The sequence below is a fragment of the Pongo abelii genome, chromosome 13, assembly GCF_028885655.2.
Source record: "Pongo abelii isolate AG06213 chromosome 13, NHGRI_mPonAbe1-v2.0_pri, whole genome shotgun sequence".
NCBI classification, from domain to species: domain Eukaryota; kingdom Metazoa; phylum Chordata; class Mammalia; order Primates; family Hominidae; genus Pongo; species Pongo abelii.
In genome coordinates, this window is record NC_071998.2 from 121056389 (window position 1) to 121071811 (window position 15423).

Here is a 15423-nt window from a genome sequence, read left to right on the forward strand (position 1 = left end):
CCTCAACGGGAGGCAGGAGGCTGCTGCTTGCTGTGTGATTAGCACCCAGCCAGGGCGCGTTGGTGTCTGCGCCAGAGATCCTGTCCCGCCAAACTGGCTCTAGACAGTCACCGGCAAGAACGCCCAGCGCGCTGGAGCATCAGGCCAGCTTGGGCAGCAGGGAACACCAGGAACGCGCAACCCAAGACGAGGTGCTGGGCCGAGCTGGTCAGACACTTCCGTTTAATGACTAAAAATCACACATCTCAGGTCACGGGTCTAGGAGAAACCACACACACACACACACACACACACACGCGCGCGCGCACACACACACACAAAGGGATTCCCCGTCGAGGGGACATTTGCAGTTTCCAAACCTTGAAGATACTGAAGGGACCAGAAAGTTCTTTTGAGTGGCTGGTCACCCAAAGCTCCCGGTCCTCCACCCACAGCCCTTTAGAGGGACTCAAACCTTGGGATGAGAAGGCTGAGCTTCCTGTGGGCCCCTCCCACCCACACCTGAGCCGGAGAGAAGACTGCAGCAAAGACATCCAAAGCCAACAGCAAGGGAAGCGTCAGTGGGAGCAGAGGAGCCAGCCCTGTCCTTAGCTCACCCAGCTTCCACCATACAGGAACCCAAGACCCCAGCCTTGCTTACACAGAGAACTGGCAGGGGTCCCCTGGCCTGGCCATCACAGGGACTCACATGGGAGCCTTTTAAAACTCCAGATGGCGGCTGAGCGCAGTGATTCATGCCTGTCATCCCAGCACTTTGGGAGGCCGAGGCGGGTGGATCACTTGAGGCCAGGAGTTCGAGACCCTCCTGGGCAACATGGTGAAACCCTGTCTCTACTAAAAATACAAAAATTAGCCGGGTATGGTGATACGCGCCTGTAATCCCAGCTACTCAGGAGGCTGAGGCGGGAGAATCGCTTGAACCGGGGAGGCGGAGGCTGCAGTGAGCCAGATCGTACTACTTCACTCCAGCTTGGGCAACAGAGCAAGACTCTGTCTTGGAAAAAAAAAAAAAATACAGATGGCCAGGCTTGCCTCTAGATTGGCTGGGCCAGAATTTCTGGGGTGAGTCTGAAAAGTCTGCAGTCTTAGCCGGGGATTCAGATGATCATTAGGTTTGGGAATCTTAAATAGAGTCTCCCTTCTCTCTTTTCACTGTTAGGGAGGGAGAGGGAGTGATGTTTTTGATGCTCTATTACTTTAGCTGAAGGATTTTCTATCAATCTTCACAATCTGTCTTGAAATGGTTCCCATCAGCCACTTCATGCAGGAATCCAAGGCGCTAAGAAACATACACACACACACATACACATACACAGGCACAGGCACACACACAGGCCCACTGGGCCCAGAGACCCACACATGCAGCAGGCTGCCAGGAAACCAGGACTCAGGGACCACCACGATCTGGAAGGAACATCAAGTCCCCAGGTACAGCCACGGCGGCTCTTGGCCCATGGTCTGGTGGCCAAGGGGGTGTCAGCTGCTGGTCACAGGTGGCGGGCCGCTTCCCAGAGGATCTGCAGAGCCATGGAGGCGCAGGGGAGCTGGGCCAGGGTGTAGGTCACGGAGCGGATGGGTGCCCGCAGCTTCCCCAGGTAGGCCACGGTGTGTACCACACGGCCCAGGAGGAAGACCAGAAAGTGCATCCAGGCCACAAAAGGGTTAGGACCCAGAAAGGAGTAGATGAAGCCCAGGAAAAGGAAGGGGTAGATGGTCTCCATGTCGTTCCGGTGGGCCCTGGGGAGACAAGAGGGGTGCGGTCAGCCAGGTGTTAGCTTTGGGGCCATAGGCCCTTTTGAGAGTGTCATGGAAGCTGGGGTGCTTTGACCCACCGGGGGTCATTTCAGGCATATCACACACTCAAATCCATTCATGGCCAGGTCAAGGAGATGGATACCCCAGAGTCCAGAAGAAGGCAGCTCCAAGCTTATGCTTGCAAGCAGCTGAGGCAGCGAGGCCACGTCATGGGCTGGGAGTCACAGAGGGCTACTGGTCCAGGATGCTCTTACCATACCTCTAGGGCTTGCCAGGACCCCACTCCTGCCATACTCTCCCCCTCCTTCCTCTCTAGCCCTTGGACACCAGGCAGGAAAAGTGGGACTCAGAGGTGCTGAGTGCTTTACAGAGCCAACGAGTGGAGGAGTTGGGATTGGAACTGAGTTCTGACTCGAGTTTGACCTCTTTACCTCCAGGGCAGGGCTTCTCTGAGTCAGGCCTGAGGTCATCCTCCTTCTGAATGCAGCTTCCTGGGCGCCTCCCGAGTAGAAGGGGCTAGAGCCCAAGAACAGGCCTTTGAAATGAATGCCGGGCTCTGTCTCCTTCTTCCCCTAAATCTAAGTACCACCTATCCTTTCAGGGACAAACATAACAAGATCCGCTTCCACTCACTGGAGCCAGCCCCACTGGCTTCCACTCACCGATGGCCAGCCCCCAGTGAAGCTGTTCATTTTACACAACCTTTCCTGCCTCTTTTTTTGTTGAAAGGAATCAAGCATGTGCATATGTGTGGCGGGGGCGGAGGGGCTCTGTATAACCCCACCATAAATAAATGACCAAGAAAGAAAACTCAGAAAACTCACCTACTTCTGCTGGTTCACATTTTCCAGACTCCTACTAATGGCCGGCCTCCTTTATGAAGGGTGGGGAGGTTGAGTCCCATAAATTAGAGACTGAATGAGCAACTAAACCCATAGATTGCCACATTGGAAGCTCAAATAAACAGGAATTCAGTGCCCAGGGCATGACCTCTCCCAAGGACAGGCCACGCGTGTGAGGTGCAGGAACAGAAGCATGTTCTCCAGGCCTTCCTGCTGACATACATTCCACCGATAACACCGTCTCCTCGGGCCAGGCCCAGACTAGCAGCACTGAGTGGGGACCCGCTGCAAGGTCCTCCTCTTCCCTCCCACTGGCAAGACGATCCTTGGGCCAGGGCGATGGTGTGTGGGCCTGACCAAAAGGAAAGAGGGGGCCTGGAGTGCTTGGCCACCTCACACTGTAGGAAGCTCTGCAGCGTGCCTGGGGTGCGGGTGGGCAGGGAAAGAGACATCCGTGCAGAAGCCTGAATGATGAGAAGCTGGCCCCGGAGGGGAAAAGCATTCCAGGAAGGAAGAGCAGTGTGTGCAAAGGTCCTGAGGTCAGAATAAGCACAGCGTGTTCAATGTGCAGAAAAGTGACCCCATGGCTACAGTGTGGTGCACGAGAGAGTGAGGCAGAATAAGAGCAGGAGAGGAATTCAATCTGAGTGTACAAAACTCCTGTAAACCCAGCAGGGCCTAGATCTTTCTCAGGCCAAACTCAGGACACAGCACCTGGCGTCTGGGTCCCCATATCTCGAGACTGATATGAACCCCTCTTCTCCTTTTCCCGCAGATCCTGACCTCGCGACCCAGACACAAGGAAAGCAAGTCTGTGGCAGGGCAGGTCTCACCCAGCGGTGGGGAACACTGTGGCCTGCCTGTGTCAGAGGCTGGCTCTGGATAGATCCTGGGGTACTGCCCTCAGGGAAGACATAAGAGGGAGAGTACAGACTCAACGCCTGTAATCCCAGCACTTTGGGAGGCTAAGGCGGGCGAATCACCTAAGGTCAGGAGTTTGAGACCAGCCTGGCCAACATGGTGAAACCCTGTCTCTACGAAAAATACAAAATTAGCCAGCCGTGGTGGTGCATGCCTGTAATCCCAGCTACTCGGGAGGCTGAGGCAGGAGAATCACTTGAACCGGGCAGGCGGAGGTTGCAGTGAGCTGAGATCGTGCCATTGTACTCCAGCCTGGGCAAAAAGAGGGAAACTCCCTCTCAAAAAAATAAATAAATAAAATAAAAGAGAGGGAGAAACCAAAGACTGGGGCCATCTCCCTGTCAAGTAAGTCCGTTACCAGGACTGATGAGGAAAGGCAATAGATGTTCCTCCAAAATCACTCCATCCTTGGCCAGGTGCAGTGGCTCATGCCTGTAATCCCAGCACTTTGGGAGGCTGAGGCGGGTGGATCACTTGAGGACAGGAGTTTGAGACCTACCTGGCCAACATGGCAAAATCCCATCTCTAGTAAAAGTACAAAAAAAAAAAAAAATTAGTTGGACATGGTGGTGTGTGCTTGTAATCCCAGCTACTTGGGAGGCTGAGGCAGGGAATCACTTGAACCTGGGAGGTGGAGGTTGCAGTGAGCCAAGATTGTGCCACTGCACTCCAGCCTGGGCGACAGAGTGAGTGAGACTCTGTCTCAAAAAAAAAAAAAAAACCAAAACACAAAACAAAACAAAAATCACTCTGTCCTCTGGCAATGGAGCTGTGGGTACCCACATCCCCCTACAGGCTGATTAGAGGGACACCGTTGGGAAACCCATTTTTGATTATGTCCCAAAATGAGGTCTGCCTGTCACAAGTGATTCACAGGGGAGTGCCACCTGGATGAGGAGTTTTGTAATGTTTATTTGAAAGTTTCAGGAAAAGCACAACCAGCATATGCAACCCATTCACTCAGCTATTCCTTAAAGTATGTGTTGATATTTTAAGAGTAAGTCCTTTGGGAGGCTGAGGCGGGCAGATCACGAGGTCAGGAGATCGAGACCATCCTGCCTAATATGGTGAAACCCCATCTCTACTAAAAATACAAAAATCAGTCAGGCGTGGTGGCAGGCGCCTGTAGTCCCAGCTACTCGGGAGGCTGAGGCAGGGGAATCTCTTGAACCCGGGAGGCAGAGGTTGCAGTGAGCTGAGATCGCGCCACTGCACTCCAGCCTGGGCAACAGAGCGAGACTCCATCTCAAGAAAAAAAAAAAAATAGAGTAAGTCAATGTTTGGAAAGCTGTTAAGAGAATCATGGTACAGATAGTTCACAAACATAGCCAATCCCTGAAGAGTGGGTGAAGGAAAGAAGTTGGGGAACACAGGGCGGGAAGGAGGAGCAAGACGGGAAGTTCATGGCAGACGTGGATCCTGCTCTGCCTGGCACGTCTGCAGGCTGGGGAGGAGCAGGCCTTGCAGAAAAAGCGGGGACTGAGCCCCACCTTCTGTTTCCAGCCATTGGGCAGCAATTCAGCGGTCACCAGCGTAGGAGGAGAGGTGGTCAGGAGCTCTGACTGTCAGCCCCTGGGGCTGGCCCAGCCCTCCCTCCCTCGCCTGGTCTGTCTCAAACCGCAGAGGGGCCCCTCCGAGGCTGCAGTGGCCAGAGACCGGGAGCAATGGAGACACCAATGAATGATGGAAGAAAGCTCACCTCCCTCTTCCCACCTCCAGGCTCCAAAGCGAGAGACATGGAGGCAGGCACGTACCACAGACATGCTTGGGTGAAATGCATCATTCAAATAATAACCATTTTTTTAAGGTAAAAGCCACCCAAAGCAAATTCCTGCTAGACTGGACTTGTATCGCCTCCTGCAGCATCAGGCCTGCCCTCACCCTCCACAGACTCTTCCACACCAGCTGAATTTTCCTGCATAGGTGACAGCGGTGAGGACAGTGATCCCCAGATGGCCAGGACAGAGACAACCGCTGGCTGCTCCACAGGGTCTCCTCTTCTCTCCCCCAGCCCTGCTGGCATCCACAGTGGCAATTTCCTTGACTTTGTGTCAGGGTTGATACAATGCAGTGCCTGCTTCGTTTCAAAGGCAGGTATACAAGACAGTGAAATCGCCTTCCCGTAGGGGGACAGCCTCGGGAGCAGAGCCGAGAGTGCCAGGCTCCTCCTCAGAGTGCCAAGTAAGTGAATTCCTGGAAAGTGCTTACAACACTCCTGGACACTGAGTAGGGAGATCTTTTTTTTTTTTTTGAGACAGAGTCTCACTCTGTGCCCCAGGCTGGAGTGCAGTGGCGTGATCTCAGCTCACTGCAACCTCCACCTCCTGGATTCAAGTGATTCTCATGCTTCAGCCTCCTGAGTAGCTGAGACTACAGGCGAGCCCCACCACGCCTGGCTAATTTTTGTATTTTTAGTAGAGACGGGGTTTTGCCATGTTGGCCAGGCTGGTCTCAAACTCCTAAGCTCAGGTGATCTACCCGCCGCAGCCTCCCAAAGTGCAGGGATTACAGATGTAAGCCACTGTGCTCGGCTGAGTAGGGAGATTTTAAGCAAGCCGCCATCTCCTCCATTGCCATCACCAGCCCTGTCCTGGACACCGTCGCTAAAGCTCACTTCACCCTCTTGGCTTTGCCAGACTTTCTGACTGCCCTCAGATGCTCAGGCCAAATGAATCAAAAGCACGTTATGGGGCTGGGTGTGGTGGCACACATCTGTGATCTCAGGCTGAAGTGGGAGGATCACTTGAGCCCTGGAGTTTGGAATCAGCCTGAGCAACATAGCAAGATCCCGTCTCTACAACAATAAAAATTTAAAAATTAGCCAGGCATGGTGGCATGTGTCTGTGGTCCCAGCTACTCAGGAGGCTGAGGTGAGAAGATCATTTGAGCCAAGGAGGTCAAGGCGTCAGTGAGCCGGGATTCCGCTGCAGTCCAGCCTGGGCGACAGAGCAAGACCCTGTCACCAAAAAAAAAAAAAGACCGGGCAAGGAGGCTCACGCCTGTAATCCCAACACTTTGGGGAGGCCGAGGCAGGTGGATCACTTGAGGTCAGGAGTTCAAGACCAGCCTAGCCAACATGGTGAAATCCTGTGTCTACTAAAAATACAAAAATTAGCCAGGTGTGGTGGCAGGCACCTGTAATCCCAGCTACTCAGGAGGCTGAGGCAGAAGAATCACTTGAACCCGGGAGGCAGAGGTTGCAGTGAGCCGAAACCACACCACTGCACTCCAGCCTGGACAACAAGAGTCCATCTCAAAAAAAAAAAATTTTTTTTTTTTTGAGCACTTCACGGTGCAGCTGGAAGGGAGTGTTAGGCTGGAAACCTCCAGTTCTGCTGTGGTGCTTATTAGCTCCACGGCCTCAGGCAAGTCTCTCTCACTCTCTGGGACTGTGTTCACTGTGTACAAAATGTACATGCTGGATGACATCTAAGGGACTTCTAGGGCTGACATTTTGGGACCCAATTTCCTGACAAACCAGTTCACTCAGTTTAAGTCTATACGCTCCAAACAGAAATGCTCCAAGCTTAGGTCGCACATTTGCCTCCCTTCTTTGGGACCACACAGGTAACCCCTCTGTGCAGTTCCACACACCCAACCTCAGATTCTGGCCCAAATACACATTGCCAGGAACTCCGGATAGGTATCCTGAAAAGGTGGCTGGTCCCTGGCTTCTCCCAGAACTAGGCTTACATTTGGACTCCAGCATGTGCTAACCTGCAAGGCAGATTTATGCTCCAAGAACCAAGACTGAAGTGCTTTCCTATTTGACAGAAGGGTGACTTGAATCATACCATAAACCCTGGTCTAATATTTAACCAACTTTTGCTACCAGGTGGTCTCCCTCTTCGGGTTCCAGCCAGTTCTCCGGTAGCAGATGGCAGGATATAGAATTCTCTTAGTTCTGCACGCTCAAGTTTCCATGAGGTTTGTGAAATCAGGTAGCAGAGGAGGGGCCCAGGGGACCCAGGCACTCCCCAGGTCTGACATGGGCCCAGTGTACAGTTGGCCTCCAGTAAGTCCTCACCAAATGGCTATAAAGTATTATTAGATAAGAGGCACTCAGAAAGTGCTGAAATGAATTTCAACCATTTAAACCCCAGTACTATAGATGATGGGTTATTTTGGGCTGGGCGCAATAGCTCACACCTGTAATCCCAGCACTTTGGAAGGCTGAGGCAGGTGGATCACCTGAGGTCAGGAGTTCGAGACCAGCCTGGCCAACATGGTGAAACCCTGTCTCTACTTAAAAAAAAAAAAAAATACAAAAATTAGCTGGCGTGGTCACAGGTGCCTGTAATCCCAGCTACTCAAGAGGCTGAGGCAGGCGAATTGCTCAAACCCGGGAGGCGGAGGTTGCAGTGAGCCGAGATCGTGCCATTGCATTTCAGCCTGGGAGACAAGAGCGAAACTCTGTTTCCAAAAAAAAAAAAAAAAAGAAAAAGAAAGAAAGAAAGAAAAAAAAGAGTGGTTGGGTGGAAATGTCTCGGCACCACCCAGGTCTATTGTCTCTCCATGGGGCGTGGTTTCAGCCAGTAAAAATAAACCAAGTATCTGTAAGGCCACTTGGCCACTCCTGTGCCACATGAAAGCTTTGCTACATAAAACCTCTGCAGCCTGGGAGGAGCCAAAACGCATCCTCTTGGTGGCTGCTGTGAGCTGGCCCCGGGTGACCCACCATTCTGGCCTCCTGCTGCCTGGACAGCTCATCCCATCCTTCTCCACTGTCCAGGAGGGCCACGACAGCCAGGGACAGGAGTCACCAATGGAAGTCATGTATGGAGAAGGCTTTTGTTCATGAAAGTACAGCCAGTGCTTAGCACAGTGTCTTGGATGTAGTAAGTGCTCATTAATGGAGAGACGGGCCTCATATGAAGGATTTGAAAGGGTGAAATAGCAAGGAACTTCACTTCCTACACGACACAGGTCTGTAATTTTTTTAAAACCACAAGTGGACATATTACTGTCAATGGCCAAGAAAAACATAAGAAAAAAAAACCCACAGACTTTCTTTCAAGTGAAAGAAATTTGTATTATTTAAATGACAGTGTCCCACCCATTTCCGCCTGTGGTGCAGGGGAATGTGTTGAGACCCGTGCGACAGTTTGTCTCCGGCCTCAGCCTGTCCAGCTCTCCGTCCTCCCTACTTCCCCTTCAAGCTCTTCTGATGACCCCAACCCCTGGAGTGCCACCGCCTCACTCTCCAGCTAACTGGTAAAAGATGGCAGACGCTGCCAAAAAAATTTTGATATTGACTGTGATTATGTGAAATTAGCATTTAGTCTCTGAAGGGATTTTACGAAGCCAGTTTTTTAAGAATCTTTTTTTTTGAGATGGAGTCTCGCTCTATCCCCCAAGCTGGAGTGCAGCGGCACAATCTCGGCTTACTGCAACCTCCGCCTCCTGGGTTCATGCTATTCTCCCTCCTCAGCCTCCCGAGTAGCTGGGACTACAGGCCCGTGCCACCATGCCCAGCTAATTTTTGTATTTTTAGTGGAGACAGGGTTTCGCCATGCTGGCCAGGCTGGCCTAGAACTCCTGACCTCAAGTGATCTGCCGGCCGTTGAAAATGTTGGGATTATAGGCATGAGCTACCACATCTGGTCAAGAGTAATTTTTTTAGTAACATTTACCAACATGGAAAGTGTCTGCAAAATAATGTTAATAAAAGAAAATCAGAACTCCAAATTGGGTGTACCTAATGCATGCCTAATTTTATGGAAAATATTTAGCTATAGAAGACAAAGAGGAGAGAGATGCAAGTGTGAACTGTGATTAGAACTGTGAGTGGTTTTCCTTTCTGTCTCTGTGCTTTTTCAGTATTACCCAAATCGTCTGTAATGAGTTCTGATTTTTATAATGAGGAAATTCATTTTAATTGACCAGGGGGATGTTAAGCATATGAAAAGATGTTCAACTTCACTAAGAATAAAGAAGTGCCAAGCAAAATGAAAATGTGATATAAATTTTCACCTATCACCTTGGTAGGGATCCACCCAAATATGCCAATACAATGAGTTGTCAGTTGAGTTGTCAGAGGGATGGAAAAATGGCTCCCATACCAGTAGTGGGAAATGATTTTGTTGCATCCTGCGGTTTTGCTCACACATACCCATAAAGGCAAATGAAAAAAGTGTTGAGGCCGGGTGTGGTGGCTCACGCCTGTAATCCCAGCAGTTTGGGAGGCTGAGGCGGACAGATCATCTGAGGTCAGGAGTTCCAGACCAGCCTGGCCAACATAGTGAAACCCCATCTCTACTAAAAACACAAAAATTAGCCAGGCATAGTGGTGCACGCCTGTAGCTCCAGCTACTAGGGAGGCTGAGGCAGGAGAATCGCTTGAACTCGGGTGGTGGAGGTTGCAGTGAGCCAAGGTGGCGCCACTGCACTCCAGCCTGGGCCACAGAGCGAGACTCTGTCTCAAAAAAAAAAAAAGAGGTGTTGAGGCCTTCTGTTCATAACACAGAAGGAGCCCAAATGCCCATTGCAGGGGAATCGGTTAGGGAAGTTATGGGCCGTACATTCAACAGAGTGGCAACATAAATACTGGAGCACCAATACAGTGAATGCAACTCCTCTGTGAGCCGATATGGAACAACCTCTGTTGTCATATTAAAAAAAAAAAAAAAAAAAAAAAAAAAAAAAGCATAGTACAGACCAGCAGATAAAGGGTGATTCTATGGGGCAGAACGGGAAAAGCATGGCACACGTGTTTGTAAATGCAGAAAATCTCTGTGGGAAGATGCACGGCCATTGGCAGGAGTGTTTGCCCCTGGCCAGTAGAACTGCATAGTGCTTGGAGGTCAGAGGTAGGAGGGAGACTGAATGTTCACGGAAGACACCACCTTTCTCACTTTGTGAGTCATGACCATGTCTTACTTTTCCAAAGTTCATTTGAAATTAAATCACTGAATACAGTAAAACAGTCAGAGAAGATCAGGAACACAGAAAACCTCAGCCCCTGTGAGTCCTCCAAGTCCCCTGTGTGCAGAAGAAGGTCTGATAGGGCAGGCCGTGGCCAGGTGTGGCCAGGCCAGGGGCCCAAAGTACTTGCCTGAGGCAGCGTTCCACGTCGGGGTCACTCCGGCAATACTGGGGGCCTCCGTGTCTCAGGGCATCCTCGGGGTTGGCAAAGGCCTGAAATATACCAGTTGAGAGTCACTCCTCGTGAGACAAACGGCCCAGTCGCCTGGGGCTATGTTTTGTCCATGACCAGAGTTCACAGTGGCAGGACAGAGGTGCAGTTACACACACACCCATCGAACCATCATCCACAATTCCTACCCTGTGCGAGGGGCTGGTAGCTCACCATGAAAAGGCCCCCTGTCTCTGCTTTTATGAAGCTCACAGTCTGATGGGGGAGTTGCCTATGAACCAGGGAAGGCCAGGGTGTCTCACCTGTTAAGGAGAAGACACGGCTGGCCTTGAGAATATTTACGTGGGACCTGACGCAGTCTGAGGGTCTGAGAAGGCTTCTCTGAGGCAGTGACATGAAAGCTGAGGCTTAGGGCTGGATGAGGTGGCTCACACCAGTAATCCCAGCACTTTGGGAGGCCAAGGCAGGGGGATCGCTTGAGCCCAGCAGTTCAAAACCAGCCTGGGCAACACAGCAAGACCCCATCTCTAAAACAAGCCAGGTGCGGTGGCTCACGCCTGTAAGGTAGGAGGATTGCTTGAGCTTCCATGAGTTTGAGACCAACCTGGGCAACATAGCAAGACCCCATCTCTAAAACAAACAAACAAGCTGGGTACGGTGGCTCATGTCTGTAATCTCAGTACTTTGGGAGGCCAAGACAGGTGGATCACTTGAGCTCAGGAGTTCAAGACCAGCCTGGGCAACATGATGAAACCCCATCTCTATAAAAAATACAAAAATTAGCTGTGTGGTGGTATACACCTGTGGTCCCAGCTACTTGGCAGGGGGGCTGAGGCAGGAGGATTGCTTGAGCCCAGGAGGTCGAGGCTACAGTGAGCCATGATCTCGCCACTGTACTCCAGCCTGGGCAACAGAGCCAGACTCTGTCTCCAAAAAAAATAAAACAAACAATCTGAGGCTTGAAAGATGCATTGACATTAACCAGATGAAGGGAGGGCTGGAGCAACAACATTCAAAGCAGAAGGGACAGCACGTGCAAAGGCCCTGAGGCTGGAAGAAGCCGGGCATGTGTGAAGAACAGAAAACCAGCACACTGGAGCACAGAGGGCAAGGGACAGGGACCCAAGGTAAAGGGACAGGGGTCATCAGGGGTCCTGGCAGCACCTGAAGAATTTGGACTTTGCACTAAAAGCCGTGAGAAGGTCTTGAGAGCCCTGGGCTGAAAACCCAGCTCCGCACTGATTAACCACAGGATCCTGAACTCTGAAAACTCAGGAGAAATCACAGCTCATGTGCTGTGTGACGAGTGAGAGGGAGACCTGGAGAAGCCGCTAGGACAATGCCCAGCACAAGGAGGTGCTCAGTGAATTGTCACTTTCTCTCATTGGAAAGCAGAGACATAAAGTCACACTGAGCTCATCGGAGGCCCATGACTCCTGCTCCACTGTTCCCTGCTGGCATCCAGACAGTCAGACCCCACCAGGCCCACAGCAGAGCCTGAATCTCAGCAGCAGGTTTTCTAAATTGTTCAGCTGATGGCAAATCCTGTGCTTCTGACTCATGACTGTCCCCCAAGGGCTGGTTTGTCCTCCCTGGTGGGCCTGCCCTGCCCTACCCCAGAGGAGAATGCAGCTCAGATCTTTGAGATTGGAACCTTCACACCCAAAATTCCTCTCTGCTGGCCCTTAAATCAGTGAATCACCAACACCGAAGGCTCTGTCCGTGGATCCGTGATATGTTTCAAGGGGCCTCAGCATACAGTGGGCACTGCCTTTAGGAGTCCACTGCCCATGGAGTTGCTCCCCCTGGAGATACAACTCAAATACAAATCAGCCAGGCCAGAGCCAGCTGCAGTGCAGACCAGGAAGCCCCCCAGTGTCAGCGGCCGGGGTGCCGCCTTAGCTAGGGTGGGAGGCCAGCCTTTGGTTGCGGTCCCTTGAAAGTGACCTGAGGCTGCTGTGCTCATGTTAATTTCAGTTACTTATAAGTCTTAAGGACAAACATTGGTGGGGCGTTGCATTCTCCTGGCACTGCTGTCACGACCCCTGTTTACAGATGAGGACACTGAGCTCCCAGACTTGTCCAGGTCCCCAGGCTGGTGGGTGGAGGAGCCAGGGCCTGTGACTGTCACCTCCAGCAAGTCCTTCCTGGATGACACTTAGCACCCAGAGCAGAGATAAGAGGGGGCCATGTTGTCATGAGGAACACCTCAGGAGCAGCCCAAGGAGTGGGGGTTTCCTTCTGCGGTGTCCCTGCCAATCAGGCAGAAAGGCTCTGGGACAGGTTCTCCTCCTCCCCTCCCTGAATTCATGTTAAAAAGAAATCACAGCTGGGCACAGTGGCTCTCACCTGTAATCCCAGAACTCCAGGAGGCCAAGATGGGAGGATCACTTGAGCCCAGGAGTTTGAGACCAGCCTGGGCAACATGGCAAAAGCCATCTCTACCAAAAACATAAAAAATTAGGAGCGGTAACGCACACCTACAGTCCCAGCTACTTGGGAGGCTGAAGTGGGAGGATCACCTGAGCCCGAGAAGTCGAGGCTACAGTGAGCTATGATCGCACCATTGCACTCTAGCCTGGGCCACAGAGCAAGACCCTGTCTCTAAAATAAATAAGTAATAATTAAAAAAAAAAAAAAGGAATCGCTGGCCTGCTGTTAAGAACCCAAGCCTCAGCCAGGTGTGGTGGCTCACACCTGTGATTCCAACACTTTGGGAGGCCGAGGCGGGTGGATCACCTGAGGTCAGGAGTTCAAGACCAGCCTGGCCAACATGGTGAAACCCCATCTCTACTAAAAATACAAAAATTAGCAGGGCATGGTGGTGTGTGTCTGTAATGCCAGCTACCGGGGAGGCTGAGGCAGTAGAATTGCTTGAACCTGGGAGGTGGAGGTTGCAGTGAGCAGAGATCATGCCACTGCACTCCAGACTGGACAGCAGAAAAAAAAAACAAAACAGAAACCCCCGCCTCCAAGACAGGATGTGGGCTCTGAAGCTGGACACTAGAGTTCATACTGTGGGGCTGTGTGACCTTCACAAGTGATGTCTCCTCTCTGAGCCCAGGTTCCTCACCTAGAAAACGGGATGACTATGGCGCCTCCCCTACTCCTCAGGGCTGTAGCGGGGATCTCATGCTCAGCTCCGGGCTACGTTCGGTCCTCTGGGAAGGATTCAATAAGTGAATGCAGCTATTCTGCTTGATGCCTGGATCCCATATCCCGGGACCAGCCAAGGCAGGGAGAAGTCAGAAGCCATCAGTGTGCTGTAGCCTCCGGGCATCCTATCACTTGGGCAGCTGCCCTGCCTTTAATCCTGCCTGTACCTGCAGCAGGGCCTGAGCCTGGCTTGTGGCCAAGATCCTCACTCCCCAGGATCCACCCGCATGCAGTGCCAGAGCCAGTCTCGCCTCGCCTCGCCTTTGAACTGGACACAGGGGAAGACAGAGACAGTTTCAGGAAATGATTGCTTTATTAAAATACCTGGGGAGGAAGTAACAGGTGCCTGGGGTCTTTCTGCATTCTGCCGCCAGGACAGCCGACAAGCTCGGCCTATGACTTTGCAGACTCGCAGTCCAGTGTGACGGATGCTACTGGAACTTGCCCCGGCCCAGTTCTGGGACTCATTAATGTTGTTTTGGTTCAGGGGCTCGGATTAGTGGGGAAATTCCTCGCTGAGCACCCCGACGGTGCCCGGCTGGGAGCCGGCCTCTGGAGGCTGCAGTGGGCTTGTTAGTGACATTTGCCGGGAGTTGGGAATTTCCACTTAAATGTTTCTCGGACTCCTGTTTTGCCGGTTCCCACTCCACCCAGATATCAGACCTCCCGTGCCGGGAAGCCACCAGGTTAGACAGAGGCTTTGTGCTGTCACGCTCCCACACTCCACCCTCCAGAACCTGCTTCTCTCACAGACACTCTCTGGCTCTCTCCACGCCAAGAACTCAGCCCGGTGGCACAGCAGGCGAGTAAGTGCTCTTAAGCCAGAGAGGAGAAGGTGCAGGCCTTGCTGACACGCGGGACTGGCAGGGAGCCACCCGGTGGGGCTGGAAGAGGTGCCCACCTCCCAGCCCTGCACACACCTTGGCCACGTTTCCCTATCCCGAGGCTTTCCTGACAGGACGTGGAGAGAAGCAAGTATGGCCCAGGCCGGGGACCCCCAGGGAGGCACGTACCTTCTTCCGCAGCCTCACTTGGCCCGTGATGATGGCCACCACGTACATCTTGATGACCAGCAGCGTGCTGCAGAGCAGGAAGGCCGGGAGGGCCGGGCTGCTCATCGCCAGGCTGTGGGCAGGCATCTCTGGCCAGCGCAGCTCAACTGTGGGTGTGATCAGCTCTACAGAGGAGCAGCCTGCAGGGAAAGCACAAAGAGGGCGGGGAGAGCCTTTCTGCAGCCAGCACCGCCCACGCCCCGCCCCACGGCAGCGGCAGCAGGGCCCCCTTCTCCTGTGAAGAGAAAGACAAGCAGTCCCTGGAGCTCCAAGAAGCAAAGAGTCTCGGGGTGTCCCGGACCCAGTCCCTGGCTCTGGATCCCTCCTTCCTGGCAAATCTTCAAACACTTTCAAATCTGTTTCAAAGCTGTTTCCTTATCTATAGTGTGAGAGCATGTGGCGGTGCCTGCCTTCTAGGGAATGATGAGGCTGGGCACCTGGCAGGACCTCTGCACGTGGTGAGTGTCGCTGCCTCCTGCCCACCTCCGCAGGGTCAGGGTAGGTGGTGCGCATGAGAACCACGCCATGCGCCCCCACACTCAGCCTGGACAATGGAGCTGCAGCCACAAGGACATGACTTTGCCATCTGTGGCAGGCTGAA

General features: G+C 52.5%; 1 protein-coding gene across 1 annotated transcript; it reads right to left on the reverse strand.

The window, feature by feature from the left end:
• Positions 1-205: 205 nt before the first annotated feature.
• Positions 206-15127, reverse strand: PTGES (prostaglandin E synthase). Its single transcript, XM_002820295.6, has 3 exons — positions 14784-15127; positions 10573-10655; positions 206-1737 (listed from the first exon to the last, which is right to left on the reverse strand). The coding sequence occupies exons 1-3, from the start codon at positions 14907-14909 to the stop codon at positions 1488-1490; spliced, it is 459 nt and encodes a 152-aa protein (XP_002820341.1). The 5' UTR covers positions 14910-15127; the 3' UTR covers positions 206-1487.
• Positions 15128-15423: the final 296 nt, after the last annotated feature.